Source organism: Dama dama, chromosome 18 (assembly GCF_033118175.1).
Source record: "Dama dama isolate Ldn47 chromosome 18, ASM3311817v1, whole genome shotgun sequence".
NCBI classification, from domain to species: Eukaryota; Metazoa; Chordata; class Mammalia; order Artiodactyla; family Cervidae; genus Dama; species Dama dama.
In genome coordinates, this window is record NC_083698.1 from 41,084,133 (window position 1) to 41,098,717 (window position 14,585).

At 34.8% G+C, this 14,585-nt stretch overlaps 1 protein-coding gene across 4 annotated transcripts in view; it reads right to left on the minus strand.

Moving 5' to 3' along the window:
- Positions 1–14,585, minus strand: part of PHTF2 (putative homeodomain transcription factor 2) — a 130,896-nt gene that overhangs the window by 13,157 nt on the left and 103,154 nt on the right. For 2 of the 4 annotated variants that reach the window (XM_061165158.1, XM_061165160.1), the window contains 5 exons: positions 13,047–13,265; positions 4,971–5,099; positions 3,229–3,501; positions 2,868–2,999; positions 582–668 (listed from right to left, as the gene is read on the minus strand). In XM_061165158.1, the coding sequence (XP_061021141.1) occupies positions 582–668; positions 2,868–2,999; positions 3,229–3,501; positions 4,971–5,099; positions 13,047–13,265 (840 nt within the window). Of the gene's footprint in view, positions 1–581; positions 669–2,867; positions 3,000–3,228; positions 3,502–4,958; positions 5,100–13,046; positions 13,266–14,585 lie in introns of those variants that run through there. The other 2 variants (XM_061165161.1, XM_061165162.1) reach the window with 2 other exon arrangements.

The following is a 14,585-nucleotide window of genomic DNA, read 5'->3' on the forward strand; positions in this document are numbered from 1 at the left end:
ATATTTATAAAATAGCTCACTTATACATATTAAGATGCTGTTTATTTTCCCCAGTATTGTATATTTTAAACCAGAAGAATTTTCAGGTAATCTAGCATATCTTATTACTTGAAACGGAAGTTTAAATTTCATAGCATAGAATATATCCTGAGATGCTTTTGTACTTCCTGACTAATCTTGGTCAATGAGAATTCTTTTTTCAGAGATGAGGCAGTTAAGTCACAGTGATAATTCAGGTATAAAATAAAAGTTAATATTAAGTGTGAATAAAGCAGAAATCATGAAAAATAGTCTGAAAAATTTCCTAACTCTAGACACTCATCAGTTTGTTTGGGGAAATAAAGGTGAATTGTAGACAAAAGCTAATTATTTTATGTTCAATTAATAAGACACCTGAAAATAAGTTAGTCATTGTTCATCATGTAAATAAGTAAGATGAATTTACTTACTCTACTGAAAAAAATAAACTGTAAAAATTCAATTTCAAATTACTTATTACTTTGTTTATTATTAGAAAGCCTTGGAGGTTGAATATTTATAGATCTGATTATCTAAGTTCTACACAGAATAAGTTAACTCACCTGGGCACAACAGATAAATACAACTGAGATAGTCAACAAGAAAGCAGATGAAACTATGACATCAACTGATCGCTGAGGACCTCGACGCTGGGGGAAAAAAGTGAAAATACTTTTAAATATATTTACTAATTAGCAGCTAATTCCATGCTTTCAACTAAGGTACTGATCCATCACTGCACATTGACCATAGCTTATGACATTGAAAATATACCTAATTTGTGAGATGAATTTTAATTATAAACTGTTACTATCGCCTGAGGATTTGCAACACAATGAAAAATGGTGAATAGATAGCCTAGAATTTATAGAAGGATAACTCCCAAATATTCCATTTTGTCAAACCCTAACCATTTATTCAACAGGTTTCTTGGACACCTGCTCAGAATGAGGGACAGTGCTAGATGCTAGAAATATAGTAGAGAACAAAACAGACAAGGAGTCAAACACAAACATCAAGTTCACAGAGACAGATACACTTGCAAGTTGTGATGAGAGCTATGAAGGAAAGGTATAGAATGCTTTCAGAACACTGGTGACAAGTTTGGTACAAATATCACTTCCTTACAGAGATCCTCCCAGGCCCATACTCCTAACTCTCAGAAAGATTGTGTAGGCCTGGGAAGATCTCTCCAAGGAAGTGATATTTACACCAAAGTAGGGTGCAGTAGCATGATGGCATACAGCAGTGTTATTGGTAGAAGGAAAAGCAAGTGCAAGAGTGTAAAACAGAAAAGATCACAGTACATTCAAAGCATTGAAGCAGTGTAGTCTGGCTGGAATGCAGGAAGGAAAGTATTTCAAAATGAGACAAGAGGGACAAGCTGTCTGCAGCAGCTGAGTCATGAAGGGCATTAAAAGCCCTATTAAGATTTGGTTCTACATGCTAAGATCAATGGAGAATTTTCAGAAAGTTTTAAGAATATGGTCAAATCTACATTTTTAAGACACCTCTGGTAGCAAACTGAGAAAAACGTTAAAAGGAGGAAATAGGAACACTAGAGGCCATATAAGATGTAACTGCAGTAATCCAATACAGGAGATAATTGGTGGCTGCAATTAGGGTGGGGAAATTGAGAGAGAGAGAGAAGTAAATGGATTTGAGATACATTTTGGAAGCAGAAAGGGTGGGAACTGGTGATAAACTGAATGTTGGAAATCCAAGAGAGGAAGTCAGTACTCAGGATAATCCCTAGACCTTGGGTTACATGTTTCCCTCACTGAAGAATGAGCTCCTAATGGCAGAGAGTTTGATCTCATCAATAGTGAATGGCACATGGTTAACATTAAATCAATGTTTATGGACTAAAATAATCAATGCATAAAAGAATGCAATACCTGCTCAGGGATGATAAGGAGAGCAAATTTTAGGTGGCTTCTCACTAAGACAGGTAACAAGGATCATATCCATCCTTCCAGCGGTGTCACAGTGAGAAAAAACAATCTACACTGATCTGTGGCATCGCCCAATGAAGACTAACTTAGCTGAATTTAACAAGTAAAATAAACAGCATAATGATTTTTTTTTTAAACAGAAGTGTAGACAAATAATGCAAAAGTTTTCTACTTTTTCCTTGTTACCGCAAAATAAAAGTCATTAAAGATCTAAGCATGTCAGAGGACAGTTGGCCTTTAGGTCAATTTTACTAAGCTATGATTACTCCATACACAATGAAATTTATTGCTATGCAACAAAGAAATAATCCTCAGAAGAAATGTTTCCTAAAACTAATTCAGATGTTTCCCATTTCCCTCCTGAGCTTTTATATCTTAATTCCATAATTAGGAAAGTTATTTTAAAAGATTAAAGGAAAAGAATGGCATAGGAAGGATGGCTTAGAATTGGAAGCTAAAGTTTTCAAACAGTAATAGGCCACCTCAGTGAGGTAGCTCATTGACAGATTTTTTAATTTCCTTTTTTAAGCAGTGGGCTCCCTCTGCTGGCTTGTGATATAATCATTCTATTGTAGAAACAAAATCTTTAATCTAGCTTTTGAATGAGTAGTAGTAGTTGGTGAGATTTATGAACAAAGATAAATTTAGGACAACCTGATCTTGAATCATCTACCTAAAATGCATTTAAGCCTTTTGGAATTCAGATGTTTTACTGTAAAGAACCAGTTTAACATTTTGAATTTCTGCATATGGATCAAAATGAACACGTGGCCACATAGCACTATGTGAGTACAAACCTGACTATAAATCTAGACATACATACATACTGACAAAGAATTGGAACTATGAGAGGGAGCCAGCACGTTAAGAGTACTTTTATCACTACCATTCTACCTTAAGATAGGATCGGAGAGAGAGCCACATTTTTATATTCTGTACTTTCTTCAATCGGAAATGGGGAACCTCAGATTTTCGAGCCCTCCTTGCCGATGTTAAATGTCCAAAGAGTTTTGCAAAAAGTAATCGCTAAAAAAGATTAAAATAAAAATTAATTTTCAAGTAGATTACCACATAAAAACAAAAATTAACAAAATAGAAGTTATTAAGGTTTTATTTGGTTAACTATTATAAAAACAAAATGGGGAAACAATTAGCACGTCAAAATGATTTAATCAAACACCAAAACACTTCAGGGATACCGTGAATATTATGAAAAAGATAAAATTCTCTACTGAGACGTCCATATTATACCCACCTGTTTATAAGTTCTTTCTGCTACACACAGCAAAAAAAAGAAAATCCACACAAGAGACACACGAACCACAAAACTTATTATAACCATAGAAAGAACTATAACATCTTCATTAGAACCAAACGCAATCACATAAAGTTCTGAAGCAGAATGTGCTGTGAGTTGATCCAAGTCGGTAGCTTGGGAGAGTCGGAAAACAAATGGAGTTAAACCCAGGATTAGAGAGATTGCATTTCCAAAAATCTGGTAGCCTATTCCTGGTATATGGCTGTTTACCTTTAGAGAGAGAGAAAAAAAAAAAAGTACACAAATTTTATCTACAGTAAAATTAATTCCTAATGAAGCATTATTTTATTTATAGCAATGTGAAATTACTGTTAAAATATATCCATTTTAATACCTGAATAATGAAATTTAAATTTACTCAAAGTTTGAGAACCTATTACACATAAAACGTAAGTCAATATTTTTCAGTTTTTAAAAACAGTTCATTATCAGATCTCTTAATTCATTAAGTAGAGGCAAAAGGATTTACTTACCTGGTCTTACTTGGATCTTGAAAAAAATATTCTACTTATCTCATTATTTAAAAATTTAGAAATATTTACAATACTAGAATACTGAAAAGAATGAGGAGATCTTGTATCCCTTAAATCCAGTTAAAGAAAAAAAATCTAGAATTTATACTTTATGTTCTTCTTCAAAGAGTTCACAATACAAATGGATAATCTCCTTAAACTGCAAAACTACTTTCTTTTATGTATATATACATATATGTGTATATATATATATATATATAGTTTACTGAAACCATTTCAGAAGAGAATATGCTGGGGGTAAAAATTAAATAAGAGCAAGGGAAAAAGGGGCAGGGGAATTATAAGAAAAAAAGAAATTTGGAAATTAAATAATGGAAAATATAAAATTGGCAGGACTGGGAGGGATTTTAAATATCATCTAGCTACCTTTTTTAACATCATATTGCATAGCATGCAAAAATTCACAAATAAGGTACAGAGTATTAACTAGATGCAAGTTTTTGGAGACTCCTTGTCAATAGCTTTTCATAGCTCACATGGAGATATGTAATAGGAAGTAGCTCAGTTCTGAAACCAGTTATTTTAATTCCTGTCCTATATAAAAGTATGCACAACAGTTCTAGTTAGCAACACATAAGAAATTTAAAATTGCAAGTTAAATCATGCTTAGCTGTCCATGGGAATTAGGCAAAATTTTAAAAGTAGTAATGATGTAATAAAATAATAACAGAAACTGAAGCTTAAATCTGTAGGATTTGTATTCTACATCTTCAAGTGACTTAAGATTCTTTTACCATTAGTTGCATTACTCTTGTATATTTAAGAGGCAAGCATCAATAGAAATTTTCCAGTGTGAATTCTCTTTTTTAATGTTTTGAGTAGTAATAAATAAATGAACTGGGATAAATGATACAGAAAAATGTTTTCATTAACACTTGGATACACCTAGCAGCTCCTAAATTTGGTCCACTGAAAGCAAAAAAAAGAGTAACATAAAAGAAAATTTTAAACCATCAAGGTCTATTCTTGATCAGAAAATGAAAAGCACCAAAAAATGAGAGTGTTTTGGTGACAAACCACTCAAATACAAGGAACTTTTTCTTTCAGGTTGAAGAAATGAGGTGAGCAGCTTGTAAATATAACACTCCAGTAATCATTTGCTATATTAATAATCACTATCTAAACAAACAAAATTTAAAAACTCACTCTGTTCATTATCATTCCACTGATTTCAAGGACAGACATATCTGCTTTCTTGCAGTCATTGCCTTCCCATACGATAGCACTTATTTTTTCTAATCCCGGGTGGGAACTATGGAGCCAGGGCAAATGACTCTATAAAAAATAAACAGAAACTGGTGAGTATATTAACTGCATTTCAAAATAAAATCTTATCTACATACACTAAAAAACAGAAACTGGTGAATGCATTTATATTTATAGAACAGATATATGTATCTATATAAAGCTATCTCATGTACAATTTCAAGGACACTAAAATTCTATCTTAAAATTAGTTAGCATATACATTGAACATGTCGCATAAGAAATTAGTTATAAAAATGCATATAAGTTAAGAACTCTCAGAACCTGTACTAGGGCAACTGATTGTTCAAAAATACTCTAAAATTTGTCAGCAAAGGCACTTAGTTGTCAATCTGTTTACCTAACTCCTAATATACTAGTGTTCAAAGACAAATGTGTATCAAATTCATATTACTAATTATTCATATTACTGACTGTTCAACTTATGCATGTCTGATACGAAAGAAAATGATCGCTGAGATTTGAACCTTTCTGAAAGACTAAACAGTGATACAATCTCATTCAGAAAGACACACACTTACCCTTAATACTTGATTTAGTCACTTTTCTGATTTTTTTAAATCTAGCATTTCTCCAAAGGATCCATTTAACTTTTCTCTTCAGAGCAAATATTGCAAACTGAAGCACACAGAAAATAGAAGTATTCCCCCAAGTAAAGTATCTCTCACAGTTTCACAGAATAGAAAATGGTAGAAAGAAAAGCTGAAAGCTTTACTACAAACAAAATCATATACTTAGTGTATGTTTGTCTTTTGTGTTTGTTTCAGATCTATAATTAAAAGAATAAAACTTCAAAATAGGACAGTTGAGGGTTAAAGATAGCAACACAATAAAACACTAATCTTTACATTATCAGATATCAATAGAAATAAAACAAAAAGACTGGTCCCTCCCCCCAAAAAAGATTAGTTCCAGAATGAGATACAACTGATATTTCTAATATTATATTATTTCTAAGTTATTTTAATAACATATTTCATTGAAAGAACTTCTAACAATGAACAAAAGAATCTACTTTAAAATATTCTTTGGCAGATAAAAATGTGATTGAAATATGATAAAAGATATGCTTCTGTAGACTTAAGGAATATATTTCCCTCTGGAGGAAGTAAAGTTGCACTGATTCATTTTAATTAAAGGTATAAAAAGTAACATAATAATATGCAAGAAAATAAATAGGGGAACTTATTATTCTGACCTCATACATTAATTTTCTTTATGTGAAACTAATATACCACATTTATGTACATAGAGTAAAAAAAGTGATGAACAGTTATACAGGCAAACCATAATGCCAGGAGTCATGCTACTGGCAAAGCCCTTTTATGTGTAGCTATTTGGCTACCAAGACAGTTCCTCTGAAAATTTATCTATTCCAAAATCAGAGTATCTTAATATACATTAACCTTCATAGTATACATTTCATTACTGGAGAACCTTAAGAGCTATGTGATACTGACAGGAGTTATTAAACATCCACCTAATTCCTCAAATTGTATTTTATAATTTATCCCCAAACAAAACAGAAGTAATTTACACTAAAATGTCAAAATTTCCCTGAAACTATAATAATTATGAAAAATGATGAAACAAAAAAGCCTGGAACAAGTATGAGAAGCTGAATGCAAAGAGTGTTAAACCACAGAGGTAATAGATTAAAGCATCGATATACAGGCTCCTTTTTTTTAAACTCTCAGTCTCTAACAGTGAATTTTATGAAGCAAGATATACAATACCAAGAATGTCCATCTAAAAAAAGAAATAGGAAATCAAAAAATTCTTCACTCTAATTCTAAAAGTACTCATTTTGCTCAGGTACCTTCTAACTAGCATTTGATAGCATTTTCCTACTTCTAGAAAGGAAAAAGGCAACAGCATAGAAAGCAACTAAAACCTGGAAAATTTAAAAAGATATAGGAATGTGTGTGTACATGTGTAATGTACTCAAAAAACAGTCTTATTGAAATATACACTGCCTTTGGTACATGAAAGATTTTTTTAAAGTCTCAAAGAAAACATTAAGAGCAAATCATTCCATTTTACAGCTTCATCAGATAACAGGTTCTTTTAGCTATGTTTTTCAAGCTAAAGTTTAGAACTCATTCAATACTTCTTATTATCCTTATCAAAATCTCAATTGCTTTGCTCCCTGTTCATTCAAAGCTTTCTTGAAGTTTCCACCTCTGGGAACTATAGCAGTAAGTATGGCTTTACCCACTGAAAAATGAACTTCACTCGAATGTGTCTTTGTCATTGTGTGGTCCCTCACTAAGTTGTGCCAACTCTTTGCAACCCCATGGACTGTAGCCTGTCAGGCTCTTCTATCATGGCACTTCCCAGGCAAGAATTCTGGGGTGGGTTGCCATTTCCTTCTTCATGGGATCTTCCTGATACAAGGACCGAAACCATGTCTTCAGCATTGGCAGGTGAATTCTTTACTACTGAGCCACCAGGGAAGCCCTCGGAATGCACCTTTATATTATATTATATGCTCATCCATGGCTACAGAATAAAAATTTTCTCTTTTAGAAATATTTCAGTAACTATTTACCAAGAAAATAAAATAAAACTACATATTTGGTGACACACTGGCTAGAACACACTGATTGAAATGCTCAGTGCTTCATGGGGAGGAATTTTCCAGTCTTTATCATAGGCAGGAAAGGGTCTTCCAAACCTTATACAGATCTTAGCCAAACAAACAAACAAACAAAAAAGGCAGCTTTTCATTAAAGGGAGCTAATTTCAGCTAAGACTGAAAATATGAGCTTGTCTTTAGAAGCCAGAGAATATAAAATGCGTGTGAAATCATCCTAAATCAAAAAGCAAAACCACTGTAAATCTAGAATACTGTAATTAATATGTAGAGTAAAACAGTAAAAAAAAAAAGTTTTTTTTTTATCTTACAAAAAAAAGGAAAAAAGAGATATAATAGATTTAGGACCAAAATTCATTCTATAGAACATTCATTACAACAAAATTTTTAATCATTTAAGAAAGGTCTACTTAGCACCTTTTGAAAATTTTTGTTTCATTATTTCAGTCAACTAATATTAAGCACCTACTATGTACCAAGCACTGTGTGATACAACAATGAGCAAAGCAACATGTGGTCCCTACCTCTGTGCCACTTATGCGGTTGCTGAGAAAAGAGCTCAGACATTTTCGTAAACCTAAAATCCAGTTATTATCCTAATTGACTTAGATGAATATACAGGTGACTCATCCATCACCCTTTTCCCATGCATTATTCACTGTTTTTTTTTTTTCACTTCTTAAATTCGAGGGATCTTCAGCTAGTCCCATGACCACACCCTGGAACCTGTCACCACACAGAAATGCCTACTTCTGAAATGAGCCTCTAACCACAATCTTTCATCTTACCAGAGAGGAAAGTTTCCTCAAACCTTCCTTTTGAAACACACTTTTCCTTGAACACACGTATTCTTCAACCTATCAGTCTCTTCTTCATATTTCCTTCTCAATTTAACATGTCTAGCTTCTTGCCATATCCATTATTTTAACCAGCATAGCATCCCCTTTCCTGTCCCTTCAATAGCAACTACTTGGCACCTACACTGTGTGACTCTGGGTGCATTATTTAATCCTGAGCCTTCATCTCATTTATGAAACAAGAAACTAACTACATTGACATAGATCATGGAGATTATATGAGGCAATGCATCTAGATTACTTTGCACAATGGATGATATATAGGGCCAATGCTTATTAAATCTTTATTATAATTATTAAAATTATATTCTAGAGAATATCATACAACTGTGTAAAACTGTTATTTTTCAGTCGCTAAGTCATGTCCAACTCTTTGTGACCCCATGGACTACAGCACACCAGGCTCCTCTGTCCTCCACTATAACCCAGAGTTTGCTCAAATTCAAGTCCAGTGAGTCGGTGATGCTATCTAATCACCTCATCCTATGCCACCTCCTTCTCCTTTTGCCTTCAATCATTCCCAGCATCAGGGTCTTTTCCAGTGAGTCAGCTCTTTGCATCAGGTGGTCAAAGTATTGGAGGTTCAGCTTCAGTGCTAGTCCTTCCAATGAATATTCAGAGTTGATTTCCTTTAGGATTGTCTGGTTAGATCTCCTTGCAGTCCAAGGGACTCTCAAGAGTCTTCTCCAACACCACAGTTCAAAAGCATCAATTCTTTTTGCTCAGCTTTCTTTATGGTCCAACTCTCACATCTGTACATGACTACTGGAAAACCCAAAGCTCTGACTACACATACCTTTGTCAGCAAAGTGATGTCTCTGCTTTTAATATGCTGTCTAGGTTTGTCATAGCTCTCCTTCCATGGAGCAAGTGTCTTTTTTAATTTCATGGCTGCAGTCACCATTGGCTGTGATTTTGGAGCTCATGAAAATAAAATCCGTCACTGCTTCCACTTTTCCCCTTTCTATTTGCCATAAGTGATGGGACCAGATGCCATAATCTCAGTTTTATTTAATGTTGAATTTTTTTTTTTTTTGAGTTCACGTTTGTTTATTGTTGTAACATTTTGTTTTGAACATCAAACACTGCACCAAAATATGAGCCATTTATCTTCAGACAGTTATCTTTGCCATAAAGTAATGATGTTGACAATTTCTGACAACTCAAGAAACGTATTAGTGGCACTGCTGTGTCTAATAATCAAATGTCATCATAGACCGAATGTAATGATTAAAATAAAAGAGCAACATTTCCCCTTCGTCCTCCTCTTCTTACCTTTAAAACAAACCCAAAAAAGTAGTTTTCACCTGGAAAGAGCACTTACTTTAAACCAAAACTCAATTTTTCACCAGTTTCATTATACCCAGCATTCTCTAAAGCGGGAAAACAAGGCTTCCCAGAGTTAACGTTATATTGATGATACTTGAAAAGATGACAAAATCCCTTGGGAGAGTCTGTTTTCACCAAACTGCAGACAACTCAAGTCTGCTCTTGGCCTGTTCCTTTGGGTCTGGCCGGTACTTTAATGTTGAATTTTAAGCCAGCTTTTTCACTATCCTCTTTCACCTTCATCAAGATGCTCTTTGGTTCCTCTTCACTTTCTGCCATTAGGGTGGTATCATTTGCATATTTGAGGTTGTTGATATTTCTCCTTGCAATCTTGATTTCAGCTTCTGAGTTATTTAGCACGGCATTTTGCATGATGTACTCTGCATATAAATTAAATAAGCAGGTGACAATATACAGCTGTGATGTACTCCTTTCCCAATTTGGAAAATCGGATGTTCCATGTCCAGTTCTAACTGTTGCTTCTTGACCCGCATGTAGGTTTCTCAGGAGGCAGGTGGGGTGGTCTGGTATTCTCATCTCTTTAAGAATTTTCCATAGTTTGTTGAGATCTACACAGTCAAAGGCTTTAACATAGTCAATGAAGCAGAAATTTCTGAAATTCCCTTGCTTTCTTCATGATCCAATGAATGCTGGCAATTTGACCTCTGGTTCATCTTCCTTTTCTAAATCCAGTCTGTACATCTAGAAGTTCCTGGTTCACAAGCTATTGAACCCTAGCTTGAAGGATTTTGAGTATTTCCTTGCTAGCAAGTGAAATGAGTGCAATTGTATGGTAGTTTCAACATTCTTTGGCATTACCCTTCTTCGGGAAATTGGAATGAAAACTGACTTTTCCAGTCCTGTGGCCACTGCTGAGTTTTCCAGATTTGTTGGCATATTCAGTGTAGCACTTTAACAGCATCATCTTGTAGGATTTTAAACAGCTCACCTAGAAATCCAGCACTCCTACAAGCTTTGTTAGTAGTAATGCTTCCTAAGGCTCACTTGACTTCACACTCTAGGATATCCAGTTCTATGTGAGTGACCACACCATTGTGGTTATCTGGGCCATTAAGATCTTTTTTGTACACTTCTTCTATGTACTCTCAATCTTTTCTGCTTCTGTTTGGTTCTTTCCATTTCTGCCCTTTATGGTGTCCATCCTTCCATGAAATGTTCCCTTGATATTTCCAATTTTCTTGAAGAGATCTCTAGGCTTTTCTATTCTATTCTTTTCCTCTATTTCTTTGCATTATTTAAGACTCTCTCCTTCCTATTCTCTGGAATTCTGCATTCAGTTTGGTATATCTTTCCCTTTCTCTCTTTTCCTTTGCTTCTCTTCTTTGCTCAGCTATCTATAAAGCCTCCTCAGACAACCACTTTACACTTCTTTCGGATGGTTTTGGTTACTGCCTCCTGTATATTGTTATGAACTTCCACCCGTAGTTCTTCAGGCACTCTAACAGATCTAATCCCTTGAATCTATTCATCACCTTCACTGTATAATCAAAAGGGATTTGATTTAGGTCATACCTGAATGGTTTTCCCTACTTTCTTCAATTTAAGCCTAAATTATGCAATAAGGAGCTCATGATCGGAGCCACAGTCAGCTCCAGATCTTGTTTTTGCTGACTATACATAGTTTCTCCATCTTCAGGTACCAAGAACATAATCAGTCTGACTTCGATATTGACCATCTGGTGATGTCCATGTGTAGAATCATCTCTTGGGTTGTTGGAAAAGAGTGTTTGCTATGACCAGCAAGTTCTCTTGACAAAATCTGTCAGCCTTTGCCTTATTTCATTTTATACTCCAAGGTAAAACTTGCTTCTCTGATTATCTCTTGACTTCCTACTTTTGTGTTCCAATCCCCTATGATAAAAAGGACATCTTTTTTTGGTGTTAGTTCTAGAAGGTGTTGTAAGTCTTCATAGAACTAGTCAACTTCAGCTTCTTCAGCATCAGTGACTGGAGCACAGGCTTGAATTACTGTAATGTTGAATGGTTTGCTTTGGAAAATGTGTAGAATGGGCAGCTACAAATTCATAGTTTTAGATTCCAGCTAAACCAAGATTCCACTCAACCAAGTAGGACTGTGACTCTTTTAATGTGTTATATGGCTTGAACACAAACAAACATATACTCTCTCCTCACCATCTCCATTTCCCATAAATGATAATGCGAAGACTTCACCACTATCCACAAGCCCCTTATCCTATCATCTCACTTCTTTACTATTAAGAGACCATCTGGCCTCCAGCACTTCAAAGAATAGAGATCATGCAGTAACTCTCATGGTCTGACTTGCTTCATGCACTCTTCCTCCCCTGCCTGTTTCAGCAGAGGATGTGTTCCTTGTCCTGTTGGAGGCTAGGCTTCCTAAGTATACCTTTTCTCCAGAACTCTAAGAAACCAAAACTGTACCAATTTTCCCACCTGTTTTTCTCCTATGCACGTAAGAGCTCTCCCATCTTCACATCTAGCAGCTGGGGACCAATACATTCCTTCACTTTCTCCAACTTGTCAGGGTTATGCTTTTTCTTTTTTTTAAGTATTTATTTATTTTATTTATTTATTTATTTAGCTGCATCGGGTCTTAGTTGCAGTACACTAGATCTTCTCATAGTAGTTATATATTGAAATGATAATATTTTGAATATACTGGTTAAACAAAACATATTTAAACGAATTTTACCTTTTTAAATGTTTTTAAATGAGACTACCAGAAAATTTTAAATTATGTATGTAACTCATTTTATTTTTGTTGGATAGCATTCCTACAGGCACTTTGAAATAGAAATCTGATATTCATGAGGTGTAGATTTGTGAATTATAATCGTATACGTGTGTGGAATTAAGGTCACAGGTATAGATGAATCTGACCATGAAGTATGCTTAGTGAGAAAAGGACTAATACATCTAAAGTACAATGTGACTCAGAAAATTCTATTTACCAACAATTTCTTAGGAACATATGTTTGCAAGGTGATTGACAATCAGTATATAAATACTGAGATTCTATGTTCCTATGAAGCCAGATCACAGGTCACATAAAAATAAAAATACGGGAACATTATTTTAATTGAATGTAAGTTTTCTCTCACCTCTGTAAAATGTACATACATTCAAAGGAGCTGGACCAACAGCCCCACATAAACCAACACTATAACCAACCTGATGAAAAGGGTCGTCTCTATATTCTTTTTTCACACAGGGATTAACTTGAGGACTCTCCACATCTGTCTCACTGGTACAAGACGATCGGCACTCTGCACAGTGTAACAAGTCTTCCCATAACACATCTTCTGTTTCAGACTCTGGCCTTGTGCTCTCAGAGTCCTGTCTGGAACTTGAACAGCGAGAGCTGCAACTAGTACCCGACTTAGGGGCATCCTGAAATCAAGATATTCTTTGACATTAATACAATTTATGTACCCTTTCCAACTCAATGGATTTTATCAGAAACATATATTGCTACTTTTTACTAAAATAACAAACACACTGCCAAATGACAGTGAAATAAACAGCAAAACATTAAAATACATATTATTTTTAAGGAGTAACAAAATTTTCTCATATCAAAATGTGATTTCACATCTTAGCTCCAGTGTTATTTTGCAGGCAAAAGCTGTGCCTGTTTTCTCTTAAACTTTATACAAAGTTCAGAATTCAAAGACTAGCCTAAATCTATATGGACTGCATAGTCAGTGAATACTAATCCACTTTAACTGATATATTTAATGAAGTTCTTTTCTTACTCTAGTCTTTTTTTTTTTTAAGCAACAACAGGTTTCATATATCTACTGTTTTTGTTTTTCAAACAGAAGTTCAATAAATTGATATAAAATTAACAAATACTCTATACCAGGAAGATAACTGCCAATTTGTGTTTTTTAGACGTGTGCTGTGCTTAGTCATGTCTGACTCTTTGTGACCCCATGGACTATAGCCTGCCAGGTTCCTCTGTTCATGGGATTCTCCAATCAAGAATACAGGGGGTAGGTTGCCATGCTCTGCTCCAGGGGATCTTTCCAACCCAGGGATGGAACACAGGTCTCCCACGCTGCAGGCAGATTCGTTACCATCTGAGCCACCAGGAAAAACCCAAGAATAATGGAGTGGGTAGCCTATCCCTTCGCCAGGGGAACTTCCTGAACCAGGAATCGAACCAGGGTCTCCTGAATTGCAGGTGGATTCTTTACCAGCTGAGCTACCCAGGAAGCCCCAGGTTTTTTAGATAATCTATAGTTTAAAAAAAAAAGTGAAAAACTAAAAGGCATAAGTTAAATAATTTCTCATCAATATACTTTTCCACTAGGAGTTTTTTCAAATACAAAATAAATACCTCTGAGTAAAATGTTAATTTAAATTAATTCAAAAGTGCAAGTGAAAGTGAAGTCACTCAGTCTTGTCCGACTTTGTAGCCCCGCAGGCTCCTCGGTCCATGGGATTTTCCAGGCATGAATACTGGAGTGGGTAGACATTTCCTTCTCCAGGGGATCTTCCCGACCCAGGGATCGAACCCAGGTCTCCCGCATTGTAGGCAGATGCTTTACTGTCTGAACTACCAGGGAAGTTGTTCTTTTTTTTTTTTTTTATAACTTCCTAAATAAAGAATGGTAATAGCCATCCTTACAGTCAAGTACGCTGAAATTTTTGGATTTGTTTTTACCCATCCTCTGTCAGTAAGACTGTCAATTTTACTTGCAAATG